Source organism: Phoca vitulina, unplaced genomic scaffold, assembly GCF_004348235.1.
Source record: "Phoca vitulina isolate PV1807 unplaced genomic scaffold, GSC_HSeal_1.0 scaffold37, whole genome shotgun sequence".
Lineage (NCBI taxonomy): Eukaryota > Metazoa > Chordata > Mammalia > Carnivora > Phocidae > Phoca > Phoca vitulina.
Genome location: NW_022589740.1, coordinates 4,447,840 through 4,472,831, shown reverse-complemented (window position 1 = coordinate 4,472,831; position 24,992 = coordinate 4,447,840). Strand labels below are relative to the sequence as shown.

The window sequence follows — 24,992 nt, the reverse complement described above, 5'->3', positions numbered from 1 at the left end:
CTTCAAAATGATCTGTATATTCAGTACAGTCTCTATTGAAATCCTAACTGTCTTTACTGCAGAAATTGACAAGTTGGTGGTAAATTCATATAAAAAATCTAAGGGACTTGAAATAGCCAAAACAATCTTGAAAAAGAACAAAGTTGGAAGATTTACACTTCCTAATTTCAAAACTTACTCCACAACTCTAGTAATCAAGAAAGCGTGGTACTTGCTTAAGGATAGATACATAGGTTAATAGAATAGAACTAAGAGTGCAAAAATAATCCCTGATATTATGGTGATTGATACTTGACAGAGTGCTAAGACAGTTCATGGGGAGGAATGCTCTTTTCAACAAATGCTGTTGGGACAACTGAATTATACACATGTATAGTAGTGAAGTTAGATCACTAACTCACACTATATACAAAACATTTACTTAAAATGAATCATAGACCTAAATCTAAGAGCTAAAACTGTAAAACAGAAGACAATATAGGAGTACATCTTTGTATACTTAGGAGTAGCCAATGCTTTCTTCAGTATGGTACCTAAAGCTCCAGTGACACAAGAAAAATAGATTAATTGGGATTCATCAAAATATATGTTTGTGCATCAAAGGATGCTGTCAAGAATGTGAAAAGACAGCCCGCAGAATAGAAGAAAATGTTTGTAATCATATCTAATAAAGGTTTTATATTTGGAATACCTAAAGGACTCTTGTTCAACAGTACAGTGACAGATAACCCAATGAAAATGTGGGCAAAGGGTTTGAATAGCATTTTTCTCAATAAGACCTACAAATAGCCAGTAAGCACATGAAAAGATGCTCAACATTATTATTCTTTAGAGGAATGTAAATCATAAACACAATAGGATACCAGTTCACCCATTAGGATGACAAAGGTATAAAAGATGGACAATAACAAGTTACGAATTTTTCAAATTATCACTTTTTAAGTAGAGCACAGGGGGCTAGATAGTGAACCATGCTTCAGCAACAGAGCACAAGAGAAACCAAACTAGAAAAGTTTATTACTTGCAGGTCCTGGAGAAAGTGCCCTGCAGGCCTCCAGGGGCCATATGGGGAGATCAAGGCAGAGTACAGAGAGAGACACAGGACCCAGGGCACATGCCTTTACTAGGGTTTGTGGGTGGAGTGCTTTGGGGTTCCAAATTCAATTCAAGCCAAAAGAGCTGGTATTTGGTAAGCCACATGGGAATTTTATTGAAGGGACTTCAATAAGGGTTAGGTGCTGGGAGACAGGGGAGACTGTTGGGAAGTTGTATCAGAAACTTAATATTTGCTTGTGACTCAGTGGGCTGTTCTCTAGGGCATGTACTTGCATGAGGGGCTAATGTCAGTTTAAGGTCACTGCAGTCCTCTTGGCTAAACAAAACAGATTCCAAGGCAGCAATACCAAAGACTAACTTAGCTAAAGTCTCCACATGTGTTGGCACAGATGTGAACTCTTGAGATGCTCCTATGTTGCTGTTGGAGATGTAAAGTAGTACAGCCACTTTTTAAAATAGTTTTGCTGTTCCTCAAAAAGATGAACATAGAATTAACACATGATCCATCAATTCCGTCCCTAAGTATGTATGCAGGAGAAACGAAAACACACACACACACACACACACACACACACCCTTGTACATATTGTTCTTAGCAGCATTATCCACAATAGCAAAAAGATGGAAACAACCCAAATGTCCATCACGTGATGAATGAAGAAGCAAAATGTGGTTTATCCATACAAGGGAATATTAACTGGGCAATAAAAAGGAACGAAGTGCTAGTACTTGCTATAACATGGATAGTCCTTGAAAATATGCTTAGTGAAAGAAGGTAGGAAAGGCCACATATTATGTGATTCCACTTATATAAAATGTTCAGAACAGGCAAATTTATAGAGACTAGTGGGAACTTAGGGCTGGGGAGTAGGTGGGGTGATTTGGGTGTGACTGCTGTTAGGTATGGAGTTTCTTTTAGTGGGGATGAAAATGTTCTAAAATTAGATTGTGGGGATGTTTGTATAGTGCTAGGAATATACTAAAAAACATTGAATTGTATGCTTTAAATGAGTGAACTCGAAGGTACGTGAATTGTATCTCAATAAAGGTGTAAATAAAGCAATATAGAATATTTTTTGTTTCTTTGAAGGACAAATTTTTAACCTATTTTATTCATTCATTCACTTGTATTGAAGTGTAGTTGACATATTATATTAGCTGCAGGTAGACAACACAGTGATTTGACAATTATATACATTATAAAATGCTCACCATGGTAAGTGTAGTTGCCATCTGTCACCATCCAGTTATTACAATATTATTAACTATATTCTCTATGTTGTACTTTTCTTCCCCATGGCTTAATTAGTTTAAAACTGGAAGTTTGTACCTCTTAATTCCTTCACCTGTTTCACCTATTCTCCCCTCCCCCCAACAACCACCTATTTTTTTCTCTGTATTTATTAGTCTGTTCCTTTCTAACTTTTTTGTTCGTTCTGCTTTTTAGATTCCACATTAAGTGAAATACGATATTAATCTTTCTCTGACTTATTTCAATTAGCATAATACCCTTTAGGTCTACCCATGTTGTTGTGAATGGCAACATTTCCTTTTTATGGCTGAGTAATATTCCATTGTATATATACACCATATCTTCTTTATCTTTTCATCATTTGATGGACACTTAGGTTGCTTCCATATCTTGGCTATTGTAAATTATGCTGCAGTAAGCATAGGAGTGCCTATATCATTTCAAATTGGTGTTTTCATTTTCTTTGGATAAATACCCAGTAGTGGAATTATATACCCGGTTGTATGGTAATTCTATTTTTAGTATTTTGAGAACCTCCATACTGTTTTCCATGTGGCTGTGCCAATTTACAGTCCTACCAGTAGTGCATGGAGGGTCTCTTTTCTCCACATCTTTGCCAGCACTTATTATTTCTTTTTGATACTAGCCATTCTGACTGGTATGAAGTGATATCTTATTGTGATAACCTCCATTTCTTAACAGAAGAAGCAATTATTTGTTTTTATGCCAAATTAGTATTTTCAATTTAGTATTTATAACTTTACTGGTATTACTGGATTAATATTAAAAAAATTTGCTAATATTTTATTTTTATATTTCTCTGTTTCCTATTATTGCTTCTGCATTCTGCACATAGAAGCAGGCAGCATATTGATTTTACACTTACATTTCTTGAATTTTCTGTCTACTTTATCATGGTCTTATCCAGATTTCCTTTGTTGCCAACTTGTATTTAACACTGTTACCTGTGTTTTCTGGTTATGGGATAATACCTTTCAGTATGATGGAAGTGGTTTTATGTACACAGTTTGTTTATATTTGAACTATTTGGAGGCTGATTGAATGTTTTGTCTCATAGATTTTACTTTCCTTACTGGTATTGTAACGGCAGCAACAGAACCTATCGGCATGGGATATCTCGAGGTGCCGAAGCTCCTCTTCTTGACGACTTTGTCATGGCCTACCTTTTTGCTCAGGTATCATTATGTTTTCTTACTTGTATATGTGTTAAATGATAAGAATCTTGCTGTGTAGTGTAGCTCTTCAGGAAAATCTTCATATATGGGAAAATTGATGTTCTGTCTTGCGTAGCAGGCACAGAAAGGTAACAAGGTTGAGTCTTCTTAGCACTAATTTTTAATCCCATAACTTATACATAATAGAATTTATTTTATAAAGGTTCCCTTAATTGGCCCTTTTGAATTTTTTTTTCTTTTTTAGTGTTTTAGGGCATTTTAAGGATTTCACAAAGTTTAGATTGAGTTATACAACAGGATTCATGTAGATATAAGTGTCTGGAATATAAGACAGCAAAATTTCCTCAGAAATTTTTTAAATTCCTGACAATTTCCGACTTAATTAGTGGATAGTAAAACGTAAAGAAAGTGGGAAACTAAATAAAAAGTGAGTTACAGGGGCACCTGGGTGGCTCAGTCGTTAAGCGTCTGCCTTCGGCTCAGGTCATGATCCCAGGATCCTGGGATCAAGCCCCGCATCGGGCTCCCTGCTCCGCGGGAAGCCTGCTTCTCCCTCTCCCACTCCCCCTGATTGTGTTCCCTCTCTCACTGTGTCGCTCTCTGTCGGAAAAATAAATAAAATCTTTAAAAAAAAAAAAAGTGGGTTACAGTAGTGTGTTTAGCTCCTCAGAAGAGGATGATTGAGTGTTGTTACTTGATCTGAGAGTTGTGTTCCAGTTATTTGTTTATTAATACTGTTATATTAAATTTTTATAGTGTATTTGAACATTTTGTAATGCTTTCTTATCTATTACCTTAATTTAAACAATAATTGAAATGTTCTGTCATTAAATAACTTTTGTTTTTATGTGCCACAAGACTGAGGAGCAGAAACTAAAGGAAGAAAAAAGATATGAGTGCTTTTGGGTAAAGATATGCTCTTATTATCCCCAAGATGTCAGATTAAGGAGTTCTGAATCAGATTTGCAAAAATCTTAGGAAATTACCCCACAGATCCTCATGGTTCACATTTCTAAGATGTCTAGGAAGATTGGTTCAGTTTGTGAGCAACACATCAATAAATATTCCTCTTCTTGGGGTATGAGAACAAGCAACTTTTTTTTTTTATTCTGGTAAAATATGCTTAATAAAAGTTACCATTTTAACCATTTTTAAGTGGACAGATTGATGGCATTAAAGTACATTCACATTGTTGTGTAACCATCACCATGATTCATCTTTAGAACATTTTTCATCTTTTTAGACTGAAACTTCATACCCGTTAAACAATAACTCGCCATGTTCTTCTGGCCCCTGGCAGCCACCTTTCTACTTTCTGTCTCTGTGAATTTGCCTGTTCTGGGTACCTCACATCAGTGGAATTATACAGCATTTGCTCCTTTGTGGCTGACATATTTCTCTTAGCATAACATCTTCAAGGTCTTCCATGTCATAGCATGTGTCAGAATTTCCTCCTTTTTAAGGGTGAATAATATTCCATTGTATCTGTCACATTTTGTTTATCCATTTATCTATTAATAAATACTTGGGTTGCTTCCACTTTTTGGCTCTTAAGAAGAATACTGCTATGGGAGCGCCTGGGTGGCTCAGTCGTTAAGCGTCTGCCTTCAGCTCAGGTCATGATCCCAGGGTCCTGGGATCGAGTTCCGCATCGGGCTCCCTGCTCCGCGGGAAGCCTGCTTGTCCCTCTCCCTCTCCCTGCCACTCCCCCTGCTTGTGATCTCTCTCTGTCACATAAATACAATCTTAAAAAAAAAAAAAAGAATAACGCTGCTGTGAAAATATCTCTTTAAGATCTTGCTTTCTATTCCTTTGGATATATATCCAGAAGTGGAATTATTGGATTATTTGGTAATTCTATGTTTAATTTTTTTTAAGGAACTGCTACACTACATTCCAGCAGTGCATAAGTGTTCCAGTTTCTCCACATCCTTGCCAACACTTACTTTCTGTTTTTCTGATGATAGCCATTCTGTGGAATGTGGAGTGATACCTTGCTGTGGTTTTGATTTGCATTCCCCTAATGATTACTGATGTTGAACATTTTTCTTAAGCTTTTTGGCCATTTGTATATCTTCTTTGGGGAAATTTCTGTTTATGGCCTTTGCCTATTTTTAAATCAGGTTGTTTTTAAGTTGTAAGTGTTCTTTATGTCTGAATATTAACCCCCTGTCAGCTATATGATATATTTTGTCCCATTCTGTCGGTTGCCTTTCACATCTGTTGATGTGTCCCGTGAAGTCCAGAGGTTTTTAATTTTGGTGTAATCTGATTTGTTTCTTTTTTCTTTTGTTTACCTGTGCTTTTGGTGTCATATCCAAGAAGTCATTACTAAATCCAATATCATGAAGCTTTCCCCCTGTGTTTTCTTAATAAGGGTTTTATTGTTTTAGCTCTTATGTTTACATCTTTGATCCATTTTGAGTTAATTTTTGTTGATGTTGTAAGGTAAGGCCCAATTTCATTCTTTTGAATGTGGATATCCAGTTTTTCCAGCATCATTTGTTGAAAAGACTGTCCTTTCTCTATTGAGTCTTCCTGGTGCTCTTGTCAAAAATAATTTGATCACCACTCAACTTTTATATAGCTTCCTTTGTTTCAGTAGTCATTAGGAAAAGAGAGCGATAGGCTTTTGAGAAAAGATACTATGAGGTTATGACTTTCTGTTGCCTTTATGATTATATTATATTATCTGTGCTGCAGAACTGGTTTTATTTTGGTGGCATGCTAGTTTAAATCCCATTAATAAGACAATTTTCCTAAACTGTTCAACTGCTTTACCCTAATACTGTGATATCTAATACTTTTGATCTAGAAAAAATATGGTTGATTTCTAATTTTGTCTTCCTAGGAAGGATTTTCTCATATAGGACAGCAAAATAATTTCACAATAGAATCCTAAATTGTGTCTAGATAATATACCACATGTAATTTTTCTATTTCTTAATGTTTCTTTTCTCTAAACCTGTGCCGAGAAGATACATAAGGTAGTAATTAACTTATCTAGATTATATTGATATCAGGATGGATTATATGCATTTTATAGAATAAAGAAAACATGTTTGACCAGTGACATCATCAGAGTATAAGATTATGTTGATATTTTTAAATAACTAAAAAATAGTTCAGCCACTAAACTATGAAGTATGTTAAGACACTACTATAGAAAGGTGGATTTGGAAAAGGTAAGCCAATAAAAGCCAAAAGTTAGATGTCCCTTTTAAATTCATTTTCTTCTGAGGATTGCCTTGATACCATCAAATACCGGTGACTCAGCAAATAATTTGCTGTCATGTGAACAGTCTTTAATGAATTTATATATATCGGCAAAAAAATGTATACTCACTCCATATTGTTTCTTGGTTTGTTTCTGATTTTGTGACTATAACTGTTTTCTTATTTTTCTGGGTGAATGCAGATAAAATTTTTTGGTTCAAATGTCAGCTACCCAAATGAAAAACGATTTAAAAAAATTTTTAATTCAATTATCCAACGTATAGTACATCATTAGTTTTTGATAATAATGCTCAATGATTCATTAGTTGCATATAATACCCAGTGCTCATCACACCATGTGCCCTCCTTAATGCCCATCACCCAGTTACCCCATCCCCCCACCCATCTCCTGGAGACTCTTGACTCCGGAAAACTACTTTTCTACAGTTATGATTAAAGGAAATTTTTATTGGTACACACTGCATTTTTTAAAGAAGTTTAAAAATAGTTTAAAAGAGTATGCTTTGTTATTTGGGACTCTATTTCAATTGTGATTTTTCTGTAATGGGCATTTGGTTGATTATGTTCTTAGTGCTGCTCTTAATGGTTTTTCCTATCTTTATTGTCTTTTGGGTATAAATTCCACAGAATATCTTCATGAACATAATTTATTATACTCTGGTCCTATATAGAATGTGGAACAAAAGCAAGGTATTAAAAAGAATCTACCTAATCATTAGTTACCTTTTTTTAAAAAGTTTAAATTCAGTTAATTAACATATAATGTATTATTTGTTTTAGGGGATACAGGTCTGTGATTCGTCAGTCTTATATAATACCGAGTGCTCATTACAACATATACTCTCCCCAGTGTCCATCACCCAGTTACCCCATCCCCCGACCCACCTCCCCTCCAGCAACCCTCAGTTTGTTTCCTGGGATTAAGAGTCTCGTATGGTTTGTCTCCCTCTCTGGTTTTGTCTTGTTTCATTTTTTCCTCTCTTCCCCTATGATCCTCTGCCTTCTTTCTCAAATTCCACATATCAGTGAGATCATATGATAATTATCTTTCTCTGATTGACTTATTTGGCTTAGCATAATACCCTCTAGTTCCATCCACATCATCGCAAAAGGCGAAATTTTTTTTTTTTTTTTTTTTTTTTTTTGACGGCTGAGTAATATTCCATTGTATATACATACCACATCTTCTTTATCCATTCATCTGTTGATGGACATCTAGGCTCTTTCCATAGTTTGGCTATTGTGGACATTGCTGCTATAAGCATTGGGGTGCAGGTGCCCCTTCGGATCACTACATTTGTATCTTTGGAGTAAATGCCCAGTAGTGCAATTGATGGGTTGTAGAGTAGCTCTGTTTTCAACTTTTTGAGGAATCTCCATACTGTTTTCCAGAGTTAGCCATCAGTTATCTTGATCAGAATAACTTACTTGCCCATTTCTAAAAGTGTGGTGAGATAAGTGTTAGCAAAACAAAATCTAACTCCTTCCCTGAATTAACTTTGTGTTACCAATATTAGGCTTTTGTTTTGGTTAATACTGGTTATTTCATGGTTTGTGCCTTTTAAATAATATAGGGTTTTTTTGTACTAAAATGTCTTCTAATTTATTAATAGGAAGTTAACAAATATACTTTTAATTGTGTATTTATTTCTTTTAATAAAATTATTTTTATTTTTTTATTTTTTAAAAGATCTTATTTATTTGAGAGAGAGAAATAGCATGAGCAGGGGGTGGACAGAGGGAGAAGGAGAAGCAGACTCCCTGCTGAGCAGGCATGGGGCTTGATCCCAGGACCTGAGATCATGACCTGAGCTGAAGGCAGAGGCTTAACAGACTGAGCCACCCAGGTGCCCCTATTTTTTTTTTTAATAAAATTATTTTTGAAGAATTTGTGTTAAACTTTAATTTCATGGGATAAGTTATCACATTTATTACATAAAATAAAGAGAGTGGCCCTATATTTCTCTTATCCAGTTTAAAACCTTGGTTAAGGGGCACCTGGGTGGCTCAGTTGGTTAAGCATCTGCCTTGGGCTCAGGTCATGATCCCAGAGTCCTGGGATTGAGCCCCATGGTGGGCTCCCTGCTCAGCAGGGAGTCTACTTCTCCTTCTCCCTCTGCCCCTTCCCCCCAGCTTGTGCTCTTTCTTTCTCTCTCTCAAATAAATAAATAAAATCTTTAAAAAAAATAATAAAACCTTGGTTAAATACTGGTATTTCAGCTAATATTTTAGTTCTCACCTTTCTTTTCAAGAAAATTGCTATTTTTTAGAATATTGGTCATTTTTCTGTTTTGCCTTTCCTTTCTCCCATTACATATTCAGTCTCATTTCCATATTCCTAAATCATCTAGACCAAAATCTTGAAATTTCTATTATTTCTTTTTCTTCATTTTTATATATAATGATAAAGTTATAAGTTTTTTTTCAGACTCTTTTAGTGTCTTCTGTTGCCTACATCAGATCCTTATTATTTCATATCTGAACCATTACAGCAGCCTCTTAATGAGTCTCACTGGATATACTTTATTTTCTTAAAGCACTTTCATCATTGATACTTCTACCAGTGGAAGAGACATGATGCTTTAAGAGAAGGTGCTCTGAGAAACTGAGGCTTTAAGAAAATGGTTGTCTGTTACTTTTTAGGGTCAAGTCATTCAGGAGTACCTACATTTTGACCCCAACTTACTTTCCCAAGTTTTATTTTATTTTATTTTTTTAAGATTTTATTTATTTATTTGAGAGAGAGAGACAGAGTGAGAGAGAGCACAAGCAGGGGGAGTGGCAGGCAGAGGGAGAAGCCGGCTTCCTGCTAAGCAGGCTTCCCGTGGAGCAGGGAGCCCGATGTGGGGCTCCATCCCAGGACTCTGGGATCATGACCTGAGCCTAAGGGAGACGCTTAACCTACTGAGCCACCCAGGCGCCCCCTTTTCCAAGTTTTAATCCACATTATTCCCTTACTTAAACTGTCTGCCCAACCAAACTAGTTTGCATCTCTGAACATGCCTTATGCTTTGTTTTTGTATCATTCCTTCTATCACCCTGTTTTGTGTCCATCAGAAATTTCTTCATCTTTTAAGACTACATGAAGTTTTGAATTCTCCATGAAACCTTCCCTGATTATGTCAACTGGTTATAGTTTCAACTTCTTTTAAATTCCTGAAGCATCTGTTGTGTGGCACTTAGTATAGAGTATCTGCATTACAATATTTTGTTTACATGTTTAGCTTCCCTGCTAGATTTTAGTCTTCTTGAGGGTTGAAGCCCATCTTATATTTTTTTGTATCTCACACAGTCCTACTTAGTATAATGCTTTGAACATATTTGGAACTAGGTACTTACTTAATTAGCTAATATCTATTTTAATTTAGGTAATTTTTATGTAGAAGATATAATTTGAAGATACCAGCAGTGTTGACATTGTATGTACTATATAATGGGGAAACTAATAAATCAGTTTCCATTGACAAAAAAATTTTCACTATAATTTTATGGCAAAATAACTGAAAATCAATGGAGGAGTTAACATTCTTTTTAAATGCATATGTTGTAGAAATTCTAGGTTAAGATATAATAGATTAAAATGTGATAGTGAAATTTAAGAGATATTTCCTTCTAAATTTTTTTCCTATAGTGGCGGCATGATTTTTTACATGGATGGATAAAAATACCCGTGACCCATGAAACACAGGAAGAATGTCTTGGAATGGCTGTGTTAGATATGATGAGACTAGCCAAAGAGAAGGATCAGACCCCACTGGACATCTATAGCTCTATCAGGTAGTTTCCTTATGCAAATCCATATAAATAAATGTGAACAGTTGGAGTTTTTCTATAGTTAATTGTACTTTCTGTGTCAAATCTTTTTGATTTTGTAATAATTAAAAGTCATATGGGTAAATTTTCTTCCTTGTATACAACACATACTTTGTGAGATAAAAGAAATTTATTTTTTCTTCTTCCAGTTTTATTGAGATATAATTGTCATATAGCACTGTATAAGTTTAAGGTGTACAGCATCATGATTTGACTTACATATATTTGTGAAATAATTACCAAAATAAGTTTAGTTAATATCCATCATCTCATATAGTTACCAAAAAAAGAGAAAGAAAAAGAAATTCTTTTCCTTACGATGAGAACTGTTAGGATCTACTTTGTTAAAAACTTTAGTATATACCATACAGCAGGGTTACCTGTAGTGATTATATTGTACATTATATCCTTAGTACTGATTTATCTTAGAATTTAAAAAAATATTGAAAGAGTCGGAGTACTACAGAAAATATCAATGATGTTTGATACTTATTAATTATTTGACTCATTTATTCTAAAAAGAGTAAGTAAAGTTAGGGGAATGAAAAGGACACCTGTAGGCATAATTTCTGATAGATCCTCAAGTTGTCTTTATAAATAAATCTGAAGCAGTATTTCTCAAATATTGGCCCATAGTTTACTTGAATTAGTATCACCTGAAGTGCCTGTTAAAACTGAAGATTTCTGAGTGCTACCCAAGAGTTTTGATTCAGTAAATCTTAGGGGAAGCCCACAAATACAAATCTTCACAAGTTCTCCGGGGAATTTTCCTAAAAATTTCTGCTTTTTTGAAGTATCATTGACATATAAAATTGTAAGATAATTGGAAATGTACATCGTGGTGGTTTGCTGTATGTATACACGATTAAGAACTCCCCCATCTGGTTCATTAACACATCCTTTACCTCACATACGTATCTTTTCTACTTACTTTTTTTTTTTGGTGAGAATGTTTAAACACTCCTCTCAGCAAATTTCACTTCTACAATACAGTTTTATCAGAGTCACCATGTTTTACATTAGATCCTTAGACCTTATTCATGTTATAACTGATCCAGCAGATTCTTTTATAAGTGATCCACACTCCACATTCTCCAAATTACTCATGTGCGTATTGGGTTTTGTCATGCCTAACAGGATTGTTTGAAATACTCCTCCTATAGCCCAGCTTTAATGGTTGTAAGGCTTTTACTCTTTTTAAAGATGTATATGATTATTATAAGAGTTCTTCAAGTTTTTTATAAGTTTGAAGACTATATGTTTTACATATTGCATACTTAGGATTAAAAGTTTGAGGGTGTTATGAATCTGGTTAAAACTCCCTGTATTTCTTGAAATCCTTCTCTCAATAACTGGTTTTAGTCACTCCTTTACTAAGTGCCTTAAAAACAGCTACATACCCAAATTGCAGGGTATCAGTTTCTGTTTCCGCTTTGGTTTTAAGTATTCTTGTTTTTTTTTCAGATGTCTGTTAAGCCTTAACCATAAAGTTCACCCATTTAAGATGTACGACTCAAGATTTTTTTATTATTGAGTTATAAGGGTGCTTTACATATTTTGGATACAAGTCTCCAGATGAAAGTTATCATATTTATAGTTTGCAAATATATTCCCCTTCTTTGGATTGTTTTTTCACTTTCTTGAAAGTATCATTCATAAAATTCATAATTTTGAGGTAATTTATTTTTTCTTTTGTTTCTTGTGCCATGACATTTTAATATTAGATAAATAATTTCTGCCTGTCCTGAAGCAAATCATGCCTGCCTTGCTTGCCTTTGTAATGTAATTTAACTCAACTGATGTTTTCAGAGTTCACATTTAGTGCTTATTTCTGAGAAATAATCAAGAAACTCTACTCAGTGTTAAATTATTCAAGATTGATGGGAGAATAGATAAATGATTAGTTGTTGGCAGAATGAAATAAACTCTTTTGTTCCCAGAAATACCCAGTAGGATATGGATCTCTGATTAGTATAATTAAATACATATTCCTTCCCCGACTTTTAAAAAAAATGCATGTAAGGTGCATCTTCGTGTGTCTCTGCCTTTGTGTTAGCTCTGTGTGTGTGTGTGTGTGTGTGTGTGTGTGTCTGTGTGAACCTCTTTGTGCATGTGTGTGCGGTAGATAACTTTTCTGTATGCCACCAACTCTTAATTGGACATTATAGCTTAGGTATTAGAGTACAGAAAGTGAAGGAAAGCATAAAATTTTTGTGTTTTCATTCTTCATCTGCTCTTTAAAATTCTAAGTCTGCTAAAGGGTGGGAAGAAGAGAACTGGAAAATGCAAAGAGTTTAAAGGAGACTGCTGAATTTGTAAACATTAGGTCAGGACCAAGGCCACTTACATAGCAACTGAGCTACTCACCTCATCTCTCTGGACTCCCTTTCTAAAAAACTAAGTAAATAATAATAGAGTTTCCAAGTGCCTACTCCAACTATAATAATAAAATGCAGATTTCATTTTATAGTACAAAAAATAGTATACAGTTTCTAAGCCAAGGCTCAATTTCAGAGCCTTTTGGAGCCTCAATTTTAGCATTCTTTAAAAATTCAGTATAAGAAAAGCATGAGGAAAATGTCTTTATGCTTTAAGAATTAATAACTTTTCTCTTGAAAAATTTTTAGTGTTTCTAACAAGTCTGGTTCTGATAGCATGACGCTGAAGTGGATTCACCATGTTCAAGAACCACACATTCCTATGGTTTTCCCAGAGGAAGTATGTCTGGTCCTTTATGCCAGGCATCAATGTGGAAAGCTTTGTTTTATGTTGTTATTTTAAACTCCTCTTTTTATATCCAAATAAGTCTTATTAAAAGCCTTATGAAAAAGTAGCCATTGGTGGCTATGTATTTTGCATTTTTGTAAAATGTTTATATAAATTGTATTCAGATTTAATAAGTCTCTTGGTAACTAACGTTTTTGACAGAAGTAGTTAAGCAAGAATCATTTGTATTCTGAGTCTATTTTTTGTCTTTTTAGTGTTTATTCTAAATTTCCTGAGGCTCTCCTCTATGCTGTGTAGACTTTTATTAAATTTTATATATCTGTTTATTTAGAAATATATAATTGTTAGGAACAAAGTGTGACTTGTGAGATCTGAAAAAAAGAGTAGAATTTAATGGGCAGAGAGAGAGGAGTGAGGGAGTGTGTAGAGACTCATGGAAGAGGCCTTGTAGCAGAAGGGAGCATGGGAAGAGTGAAGAGAATCAGTATGGCTAGAGCCCAAAGAGTTAGGAGGAGGCAAAGCAGGGGCTAGACCAGAACCTACAGAACCTTAGAGCCGTGTTGACAAGGTTACGAACACTCAGAAACCATGCAAGGGTATTAAGCAATGGTGAAATGATTAGATTTGTGATTTTAAAAGATCCCCCTGAGTCCAGTGTAGAAAACAAAATCGGATAGCGGTAAGAGTAAATGGGAATGCCAGTTGCCCAGAGACTAAGGCCATTACAGTATTTTCCTCCAGGAGATGCGGTTTCTAATGAGTTAGTAATGAGAAAAATGGGCAACTAAGAGAAGTATTTAGAAGGTAAACTCATGGGAACGTGGTGATGAATGGAATAATGGGAATCAAAGGAGAAGGCGGCCTCAAGGATGATTCCTGGTTCATGGGTGACTTGCAGTGCTCTTTACTTAGATAGGAAATGCTATAAGAGGATCTTTTAGGGGAGGACATCAGAAGGACTTGCGAGTTTGGTTTGACACATTGTTTAAGGAGCTTTTGAGACATTTAAATTAAATGTATAGATTGACTTGCCTATGGAAGATTAGGGTATGGAGTGTAGAGGTCAGTGCTGGAGACAGGTATCAGAGTCATTTGCATCTAGAGAACCTAGAGAGAAAGAGTATAAATAAGAAGAGAAGAGGGCCTTAAGTCTTGAGGAATTTCAACCTTAATCACCAGGTGGGAGTGAACCTGAAAAGAAGATTGAGAAGTATCCCAAGAGACAGGAATAAAGTGAGGAAAGCTAAGGGGAGAAAATTGAAGGAGAGAATGATCAGCAGTGTTGGATGCTGCTGAGGAATGACAAGGGAGATGAATATGGGAATTTGGTTTTAGCAACCTGAAAGTCTTTCTTGATTTTTAGCAAAAGCATTTTCTGTGGAATGATGGAGCAGAAGCTAGACTGGAGTGAATTGAAGAGTAAATGGAAATGGCTGTATAAACTCTTTCAAAATTAGGCCAGATAGGCTGTAGCTGAAGGATATGTGGGACAAAGAAATTTTACATTTAAGGTGGGACGAACGTTAGTGTTTTGTAGTTCGAAGAAAAATAAGAGTAAAAGTCCCCAGAGGGTGAATGTATATTAGAGGAAGAAAGAGACTATAGGTACATGTGTCCAAGCCAAAGTGGCTTTACCTTGCTGGTTTATACCTCATTTGTTGTCACAGGTGGGGAGGAGGAGGGAATGGGTGCAGATGTATGTAGATTTGCCAGCATAATGTTGAGGGAGCTCTGCTTAGAGAAGCTCTTTTTTCCCCCCAGAGAAAGAGATGAAGTCATTTGCTGAACGTAAGGAGGAATACAGCTGAGGTTTGAGGCAGAAGAAAAGTAGTAGGCAGTTTGAGAAAACTGGAGAGGGTTTGACATAGTTGTGGAACTTGGGAGAATTAGTTGAACCAGAGAAGTGTTGTAAAATGGATGGTCGTGCTGAAAGCGTGTTTGAAATTGGTGATTATGAATTTATACTGCCCTGTCTACCTTGTCAAATGACTCTCCGGCAGCTCTGCTACTTGAGTACAAAACTGAGTGTTCGTCAGCGGGGTTCAGGCAGAGTAGGGAAGGGAAGAAGCGGTGGTGTGCTAGTAAATGCGTAACAACCAGTTCTCAAAAAAACCCCAAAGATGTGATTTGTTTGTCATCTTTGCTGACGTCCATGGTATAAATCCTGCCTATGGCCAGTTTCAGGGTATCAACCTGATGTGCCTGAATGTAGAATTGGGAAGAGATGAGCAATAGCAAATCTTTTTCGCCACTCATGTACGAGAGATGTAAACAGCCTCAAAAGCATAGGAAGTAGCAAAATGTAAAAATTTAAGATGTAAAATAATTAGGAAGTGATACATTTTGAGTATTACCTATATTTTTACTATAATTTATTTGTAACTTTATAGAACTTAAATTTTAATGACAGCTCTTTAGCAAACAACTAAATAGTCTTAAAATGTAAGCTCTCAGCGTGAGCCAGCTGGAGCACTAGCTATAAATACTCAGATACAGGATAGAGGGAGAAGTGATACTATGGATGGTGCACAGAATACTATCAGACAAAGGGAGAGGAGCATCTAACAGTCATAGAGAAAGGTTGCCTGGATTTGATGATGCTTGAGCTGAGACTTTTGGAATGAGTTAGAGCTAACCAGATAGGAGATGGATGATGGGAAGAAGGATTAGCATAGGTGAAGGCATGGGAATTTAATGCAGTTGTACCTTCAGAAATAAAATGCTCTTCATTGGTCAGATATTTGAACAGGGGGGATGTTATCTCTCTTCTTTAGGATATTTTACATAGAGATAGAGGTACAAAAGTGTCAGAACATTTCTAAGTAGAATTGTTTTGATGACAAAGGAATTATTAGGAGTTACAGAAAAAGGCCAGAAAATAATGTATACAAAAGGAAGTATGTTTGCATAACGAACAGCTGTAGCATCCAACAAAGTGTAACAGTTTCCAGGACTCAGGTAAATTTTGGTGTACAGCATCATAGGAAATACTTGCAACACGCTGCCAAAAAATTGATGTATAGGATAATCAGAGAAAACAAATCTTTAGAGACTCCATTATTAGCTAGACTAAGTCTTCATTTCATTAGGGGGAGAAAATTAACATATCCTATTCTAAACATTTGTGTTAACTCAGAGGATTTTTATATGTATTTACATCATCTGACAAAACTTAATACGGTCCAGGTGGTGGCGGTGTCACCCTTCTCCACCTGACCTCTGTGCTGCGGCACTTGCCTGTCAGGGAGGAAGGTGGGAGTTTCTCTTTCAGTGTCGTTTTAGATTTGTCTTCCAATTTGTTTTGTTTTTCTGTGTGTGCTCTCTATCCCCAGCTACAAGACATTCTTACCAAAATGTGTTCGAGCAAAGATCCAAGACTATCATATTTTGACAAGGAAACGAATAAGGTACAGATTTCGCAGATTTATTGAGCAATTCAGCCATTGCAAAGCCACTGCCAGAAACTTGAAACTTAAGTATCTTATAAATCTGGAAACTCTTCAGTCTGCCTTCTACACAGAGCAGTTTGAAGTAAAAGAACCTGGAAGAGGTCCTTCAGGTGAGGAGATTTTTGCAACCATTATAATAACTGGAAACGGTGGAATTCAGTGGTCAAGAGGGAAACATAAAGAAAGTGAGACACTGACAGAACAGGTAATCCTTAACGATACGTTCTCATTCTTTGTTAATTTAAGTGAATGGCAATAGAAGCAGAGTGATATTACTCATTGGAAACATGGTCTTGCAGTTCTCTTCTCTCAGTGATAGAAGTAGAAGTTTTTAATAGTGTGAAGCCATCAAAGTCGTATCTATAATTCTTTTCTCATTGTTCTTAAGTGGTTTTTTATTTAGTTTTTTTATGACAAATAATTAGTAATGGTTCTTATAGTTTTCAAAAAGGCTTGAATTCCTAAAGGGATTTTAAGGTAGTTTTGCCTCTTTTTATAATTTTGCTGTTATTGATAATAAGCACAATCATAAAATTTAATTGGAAAAGACTAATTTTAATTGATTTTATGATGATGTATAGTTAGTTTTTCTAAGTTTTGCACTGTAAGTTTTAAGTTTGTTCGTATCTATGTTGTACTTAGGTCGTTATTAGAGATTTATCTTTACCTTCATTCTTTGGTGGTTAAACTTTCGGTTTTCTTTCTTTTTTTTTTTTTTTTAAAGATTTTTTTTATTTATTTGAGAGAGAGAATGAGATAGAGCATGAGAAGGGGGAGGGTCAGAGGGAGAAGCAGACTCCCCGCTGAGCAGGGAGCCCGATGCGGGACTCGATCCCGGGACTCCGGGATCATGACCTGAGCCGAAGGCAGTCGCCTAACCGACTGAGCCACCCAGGCGCCCAAACTTTCGGTTTTCTGACAACGGTTCCTCTTGATGTTGATTGGGTTGAAGGGAACTGTAGCATAATTAGATTCCTGGTACTATTTTAATGCTCTCATTTTTAAGTCAAAGCAAGATACGGTTAAGTCTTAGGGTTACATTATTGAGGGAGAGAATCCCATTTAGTTACTATCAATACTTTTTTATTTTAAAGAATTTGGAATGAATGTTATGTCCTTCATAAGTTTTGTTTTAAAATGGCTCCCTTAGTTTTACCTGTTTTTAATTTCAAATGCTCTTCATTATAGGATTTACAGTTATATTGTGACTTTCCTGATATTATCGATGTTACTATTAAGCAAGCAAGCCAAGAAGGCTCAAATGAAAGTAGAATTGTAACTATCCATAAGCAAGATGGTAAAAATCTGGTAAGTCTGCTTTATAACCAAATAATGATTATGTTTATTGTCAGAAATAAGTATTTTAGAATCTTAATATCAAAGTTATTTTCTCCTAGGAATTCTGATTATAGTTTTAAGTATAACTCTAAACATAAACATCAGTTTAGTAAAGTTTTGGTTACATCTAGCTTTTGTATCACTACCAACACTATCTTTCCAGAGTTTCTCGAACATTAATGTATTTTTCACTCATTTTTATGATTAGCAAGGCAACAGTTACTCCCCCCGACCCCCTCTGCCCCCACTCTGGGTTGTGCCAATTCCCTGTCATAATGCTCATTCCAGACTTTATTCTTTTTTTTTTTTTTTTTTTTTACCAGTAGGGACGTGCGTAATGCCAGTCATACTGCCTAATTAAAGGAGAAAAAGAAATCAGAACAATGCTTTCTGGGATTCACGTAACAGTGTAAACCAATCCCAGGTTAGGCCTACCCAAGCTGAAACACATGATTGGTTCTAAAAGATTAATTCTTTCTCTTTCTTTGATTAGCTTCAGTAAACCCACTTATTTTTAATTTTTTAATTTTTTAAATGTCAAATACAATATTATATTAGTTTCAGATGTACAACATCATGATTTGACAATTCTGTACTTTACACAGTGCTCACCATGATAAGTGTTAGAAATCCCATTTATTTTAATTGAAACGGAAGAAGTAAATTCCTTTAATACTCTTCTCTAAAATTGCTTACTTGTATGGCTGTTTTCTTTTTAACTCCGGTATTTTTTGACCTCCTGGCTTAAACGGCACATTAATGTTATGTGTTCGTTTAACTTCAATATTTGTATGACCTCTGCCTATCTATTTTAGGGTTATATTTACTAAAATTATAACTAACTTGTAATTCACTTTAGTCAGCATACTTTCCTGTTAGATAAAAATATGTAAATAGTGTACAGCTACTACCTACTAGACTATGAGCTTCTTGATGGTAGGGATCATTTTGGGGTGTGTGTTTTACCCTCTGCATCTTGCATAGTACTCCAGGCCCTACTTTAGAAAGAGCTTGATAGGTATTTCATGGATCAGTGAAAGGGTGATTAATAATTTTCAACTGCAATGTGGAATTAATAGAAGAAATATTTATTCTGTAAATATCAAAACTACACATGTATGTATTGTATAAATACACCTAAATATTTATAGGCATACCTTGGCGATTTTGTGGATTCAGTTCTAGACCACCACAATAAAGCAAATATTGCAATAAAGCGAGTCAAAGGAATTTTTTTGTTTCCCAGTGCATATAAAAGTTATGTTTACACTATACTGTAATCTATTAAGTATGCAATAGCATTATGTCTAAAAAAAACAATGTACATACCTTAATTAAAAGTACTTTATTGCTAAGAAATGCTAACCATCATCTGAGCTTTCAGTGAGTTACAATCTTTTTGCTGGTGGAGGGTCTTGTCTCAGTGTTAATGGCTGCTGACTGATCAGGGTGCTGTTTGCTGAGGCTATGGCAATTTCTTAAAATAAGGCAAAAGTGAAGTTTGCCATGTCAGCTGACTCTTGCATTGACAAGTGATTTCTCTGTAGCATGTAATGCTGCTTGATAGTATTTTACCCACAGTAGAATTTCTTTCAAAATTGGAGTCAGTCCTCTCAAACCAAGTTGCTGCTCTAGCAGCTAAGTTGATGTAATATTCTAAATCCTTTTTTGTTATTTCAATAGTCTTCACAATATTTTCACCACGAGTAGGTTCCATTTCAAAAAACCACTTTCTTTGCTCATCCATAAGAAGCAAGTCCTTATCCATTCAAGTTATATCAGGAGATTGCAGCCACATTTTTAAAATTTTTTAAATTTTTTTCTTAAAGATTTTATCTATTTGAGAGAGAGAGAAAGGGAGAGAAAAAGAGAGCTAGAGCACATGTGTGCGATCAGGGGTGGGGGAGAAAGAGAGGCAGAGCATCCAGGCAGACTCCTCACCGAGCACGGAGCCCAATGCGGGGCTCAATCCCAGGACCCATGAGATCATGACCTGAGCTGAAATCATGAGTCAGATGCTCAACTAATTGAGCCACCCAAGTGCCCCACACTTTCAGCCTCCACTTCTAATTCTCTTGCTATTTCCACCACTTGTGCGATTAGTTCTTCCTTTGAAGTTTTAAACACCTCAAAGTCATCTGTGAAGGTTGGAATCAACTTCTTCCAAACTCCTCTTCATGTTGATATTTTGGCCTCTTCCCATGAACACAAATGTTCTAACTGGCATCTGGAATGGTGACTCCTTTCTGGAAGGTTTTCAGTGATGGCCCAGACCTGGCAGAGGAATACTATCTATGGCAGCTATAGCCTTAAGAAATGTATTTCTTAAATAATAAGTCTTGAACATTGAAATGACTCTTTGATCCACAGGCTGCGGAATGGCTGTTGTGTTAGTAGGCATAAAGACATTAATCTCATTGTTCATCTCCCAAGACAGTAGTGAAGCAAATGCTACTGGAAAAGTGGCGCTGATAGACTTGCCTTTGATGCAAGGTTGTCACAAACCTTCCATGGGTTTAAAAAAAAAAAAAAAAAGCAGTATCTGAGAAATGCAATAAAGTGAAGTGCACTGCAACAGGGTATGTCTTCATTCTGTAAATGTGGTATTTATAAAAGAGTTCATTGATGCTTATGGGAACATCCTGTAGTAACATAAAGAACTTATTTATGGGATGGTATTTAAACCTGTTGGCTTTATTTTTAAGTCTGCAGCAGAGAGGTTAAGTAACTTTCCAAGGTCATAGTGTTAGTTAAGTGATAGGCCTATGTAAACCCAAATGGATGATTTGACAACTTAAGCCCATCAGTGTGGCATTGCCCTGTTTGTTGAGTAGTCATAAAGCTCCTCGAAGTATTACATTTACATTTTGTTAGAATCGCTCTAAAGATTAATTTGGGAAGAATGGATATTTCTTTACCATATTACATTTTCTATTTAAGGGATACACTATATTTCTCCTTGTATCCAAGTATTATTTTATGTTTTTCAGTAACTTGATGGTTTTATTCATACCGCTAAAGCAAGTTTCTTGCTGAATTTTACTCATGATATATTATGCTTTTTCTGTTACTTAGTAGGATTAAGAACCTTTTCTCAATATATATTTTTCTAAAATTATTGCTAGATATGAGAAATTTTTGCTTATTATTTCATTTTTCCAGTCTGTTATATATTAGTTACACTTTTTTTTTTAAACCATCCTTTTTACTCTGACATTTTTCTTTGTCTTACTTTTTCTCTTTTAAAAAAATGTGGCAAAATACACTTCATAAAATTTAGCATCTTGATTTAGCTATTCCACTTCTGGGTATACATCCAAAGGAAACAGAATCGCTACTCAAAGAGATATTTGTACCCCCATGTTCATTGCAGCATCCTTGGATGTTACCAATTTTTAAATATTTTGCCAAACTGATGGGACAAAAATTGCTATCCTGTGTTATATTTCATTTCCTTAATTAGAACCTGAGTTGGAAAAATTTCTCATGTGTTTACAAGCCAGCTGTTTGTATCTCTCTTCTGTGGATTGTCTTCCCATATCCTTTGCTTTTTTTCTTTCTGTTTCTAATTGATCTATAGCTTTTTTTCTCAACATATATTGAGTATTAGTCCTTTGGTGTACAGATTTACAATTTCCCAGTCTTTTAACATTGTTTATGGTATCTTTTTTAGTGCCTATTTTTTAAAATTTTTTTAGTTTTTGAGAGAGAGAGAGAGCTTGAGCAGGGGAGGGGAGGGGCAGAGGGACAGGGAGAAAATCATTTTTCTTTTAATTTAATTTTATTATGTTAATCACCATACATTACATCATTAGTTTTTGATGTAGTGTTCCATGATTCATTGTTTGTGTATAACACCCAATGCTCCATTCATTACGTGCCCTCCTTAATACCCATCACCAGGCTAACCCATCCCCCCACTCCCCTCCCCTCTAGAACCCTCAGTTTGTTTCTCAGAGTCCATAGTCTCTCATGGTTCATCTCTCCCTCCGATTCCCGCCCCCCTTCATTTTTCCCTTCCTACTATCTTCTTTTTTTTTTCCTTTTTTAAACATATAATGTATTATTTGTTTCAGAGGTACAGGTCTGTGATTCATCAGTCTTACACAATTCACAGCGCTCACCATAGCACATACCCTCCTCAATGTCTGTCACCCAGCCACCCCATCCCTCCCACCCCCCACCACTCCATCAACCCTCAGTTTGTTTCCTGATATTAAGAATTCCTCATATCAGTGAGGTCGTATGATACCTGTCTTTCTCTGATTGACTTACTTCGCTTAGCATAATACCCTCTAGTTCCAACCACGGGGTTGCAAATGGCAAGATTAAGGGGTTTTTTTGATGGCTGCGTAATATTCCATTGTATATATATATCACATCTTCTTTATCCATTCATCTGTTGATGGACATCTTGGCTCTTTCCATAGTTTGGCTATTGTGGACATTGCTGCTATAAACATTGGGGTGTACCTAGCCCTTCGGATCACTACATTTGTATCTTTGGGGTAAATACCCAGTAGTGCAATTGCTCTATTTTCAACTTTTTGAGGAACCTCCATACTGCTTTCCAGAGTGGCTGCACCAGCTTGCATTCCCACCAACAGTGTAGGAGGGTTCCCCTTTCTCCGCATCCCCGCCAACATCTGTTGTTTCCTGACTTGTTAATTTTAGCCATTCTGACTGGTGTGAGGTGGCATCTCATTGAGGTTTTGATTTGGACTTCCCTGATGCCGAGTGATATTGAGCACTTTTTCATGTGTCTGTTGGCCGTTTGGATGTCTTCTTTGGAAAAATGTCTGTTCATGTCTTCTGCCCATTTCTTGATTGGATTATTTGTTCTTTGGGTGTTGAATTTGATAAGTTCTTTATAGATTTTGGATACTAGCCCTTTATCTGATATGTCATTTGCAAATCTCTTCTCCCGTTCTGTTGCTTGTCTTTTGGTTTTGTTGACTGTTTCTTTTGCTGTGCAAAAGCTTTTTATCTTGATGAGGTCCCAATAGTTCATTTTTGCCCTTGCTTCCCTTGCCTTTGGCGATATTTCTAAGAAGAAGTTGCTGCGGCTGAGGTTGAAGAGGTTGCTGCTTGTGTTCTCCTCTAGGATTTTGATGGACTCCTGTCTCACATTAGGTCTTTCATCCATTTTGAGTCTATTTTTGTGTGTGGTGAAAGGAAATGGTCCAGTTTCATTCTTCTGCATGTGGCTGTCCAATTTTCCCAACACCATTTCTTGAAGAGACTGTCTTTTTTCCATTGGACATTCTTTCCTGCTTTGTTGAAGATTAGTTGACCATAGAGTTGAGGGTCCATTTCTGGGCTCTCTATTCTGTTCCATTGATCTATGTGTCTGTTTTTGTGCCAGTACCATACTGTCTTGATGATGACAGCTTTGTAATAGAGCTGGAAGTCTGGAATTGTGATGCCACCGGCTTTGCTTTTCTTTTTCAACATTCCTCTGGCTATTCGGGGTCTTTTCTGGTTCCATACAAATTTTAGGATGATTTGTTCCATGTCTTTGAAAAAAGTGGATGGTATTTTGATGGGGATTGCATTGAATGTGTAGATTGCTCTAGGTAGCATTGACATCTTCACAATATTTGTTCTTCCAATCCATGAGCATGGAATGTTTTTCCATTTCTTTATGTCTTCCTCAGTTTTTCTCATGAATATTTTATAGTTTTCTGAGTACAGATTCTTTGCCTCTTTGGTTAGATTTATTCCTACGTATCTTATGGTTTGGGGTGCAGTTGTAAATGGGATCGACTCCTTAATTTCTCTTTCTTCGTCTTGTTGTTGGTGTAAAGAAATGCAGCTGATTTCTGTGCATTGATTTTATATCCTGCCACTTTCCTTGAATTCTTGTATGAGTTCTAGCAGTTTTGGGGGGGAGTCTTTTGGGTTTTCCACATAAAGTATCATATCATCTGCAAAGAGTGAGAGTTTGACTTCTTCTCTGCCAATTTAGATGCCTTTTATTTCATTTTGTCCAGAGAATAGATGAATGAGAGAACAAAATGCTAACAGTGTAACAACGACCCCAGAAAAATATACACTAAACAAATCAGAAGAGACCTGAAACAGAGGGAAAAGAAAGGGAAAGAAAGAAAAAAGAAAAAAAAGAAAAAAGAAAAAAAAACAGAATATGATCAACTATGATCAGGCTGATGCATAGATCAGTGCCACACACTAGATTTGGGGTGCATTTTGGTCTGTTAGAAGAAACTGCCTCCCAAAATTTTAAAGAAAGAAAAACTTATATATGTACAAAAATAAGGGTAAGTACGATGAAGGGTTGGAATATGACTGTATAGATGAAAATTATAATAGATTTTATAAAAGGAATTGATAAGGTAAGTTGTTTGTAAAAAGAAAGAGGAGAAATTTAAAAAAAAGTGGGAGATAATGGCATCAGGCAGGAGACTAGAACAAAGCCATACACTAGAGATTTAGGGTATATTTTGGTCTGTTAGTAGAAACTGTATCCCAAAATTTTAAAGAGAGAACAACTTATATATGGTTAACTACAATGAAGGGATAGAATAGGACTCTAAAAATGAAAAATAAAAAAGATTTTAAAAGAAGGGATTGATAAGATGTTGGTTGAAAAAGGGAAAAAGAAAAATTCAAAAAAATATAGAAAAAGGAAAAAAAATTAAAAAAATTAACTTTGAAAGTCTAAAGAATCATGGGGAAAAAAGCCATAAATTCTGTGTGCTGTATGCCCCTAGTGCTGGAGTTCTGCTGTTCTCCTTGATCGGTAAACTTGGTCTTGGCTGGCTGTTCTTGCTGATCTTCTGGGGGAGGGGCCTGTTGCCGTGGTTCTCAAATGTCTTTGCTGGAGGTGGAGTTGCCCCACCCTTGCGGGGGACCGGGCTAAGTAATCTGCTCGGGTTTGCTCTCGGGAGCTTTTGTTCCCTGCAA

The 24,992-nt window shown here is 35.8% G+C and overlaps 1 protein-coding gene across 3 annotated transcripts in view; it reads left to right on the top strand.

Annotated features, from left to right (window-relative positions):
* Positions 1-24,992, top strand: part of JAK2 (Janus kinase 2) — a 151,860-nt gene that overhangs the window by 88,363 nt on the left and 38,505 nt on the right. For 2 of the 3 annotated variants that reach the window (XM_032427618.1, XM_032427619.1), the window contains 4 exons: positions 3,387-3,504; positions 10,373-10,518; positions 16,614-16,935; positions 17,919-18,038. In XM_032427618.1, the coding sequence (XP_032283509.1) occupies positions 3,387-3,504; positions 10,373-10,518; positions 16,614-16,935; positions 17,919-18,038 (706 nt within the window). The remainder of the gene's footprint in view (positions 1-3,386; positions 3,505-10,372; positions 10,519-16,613; positions 16,936-17,918; positions 18,039-24,992) is intronic. The other variant, XM_032427620.1, reaches the window with a different exon arrangement.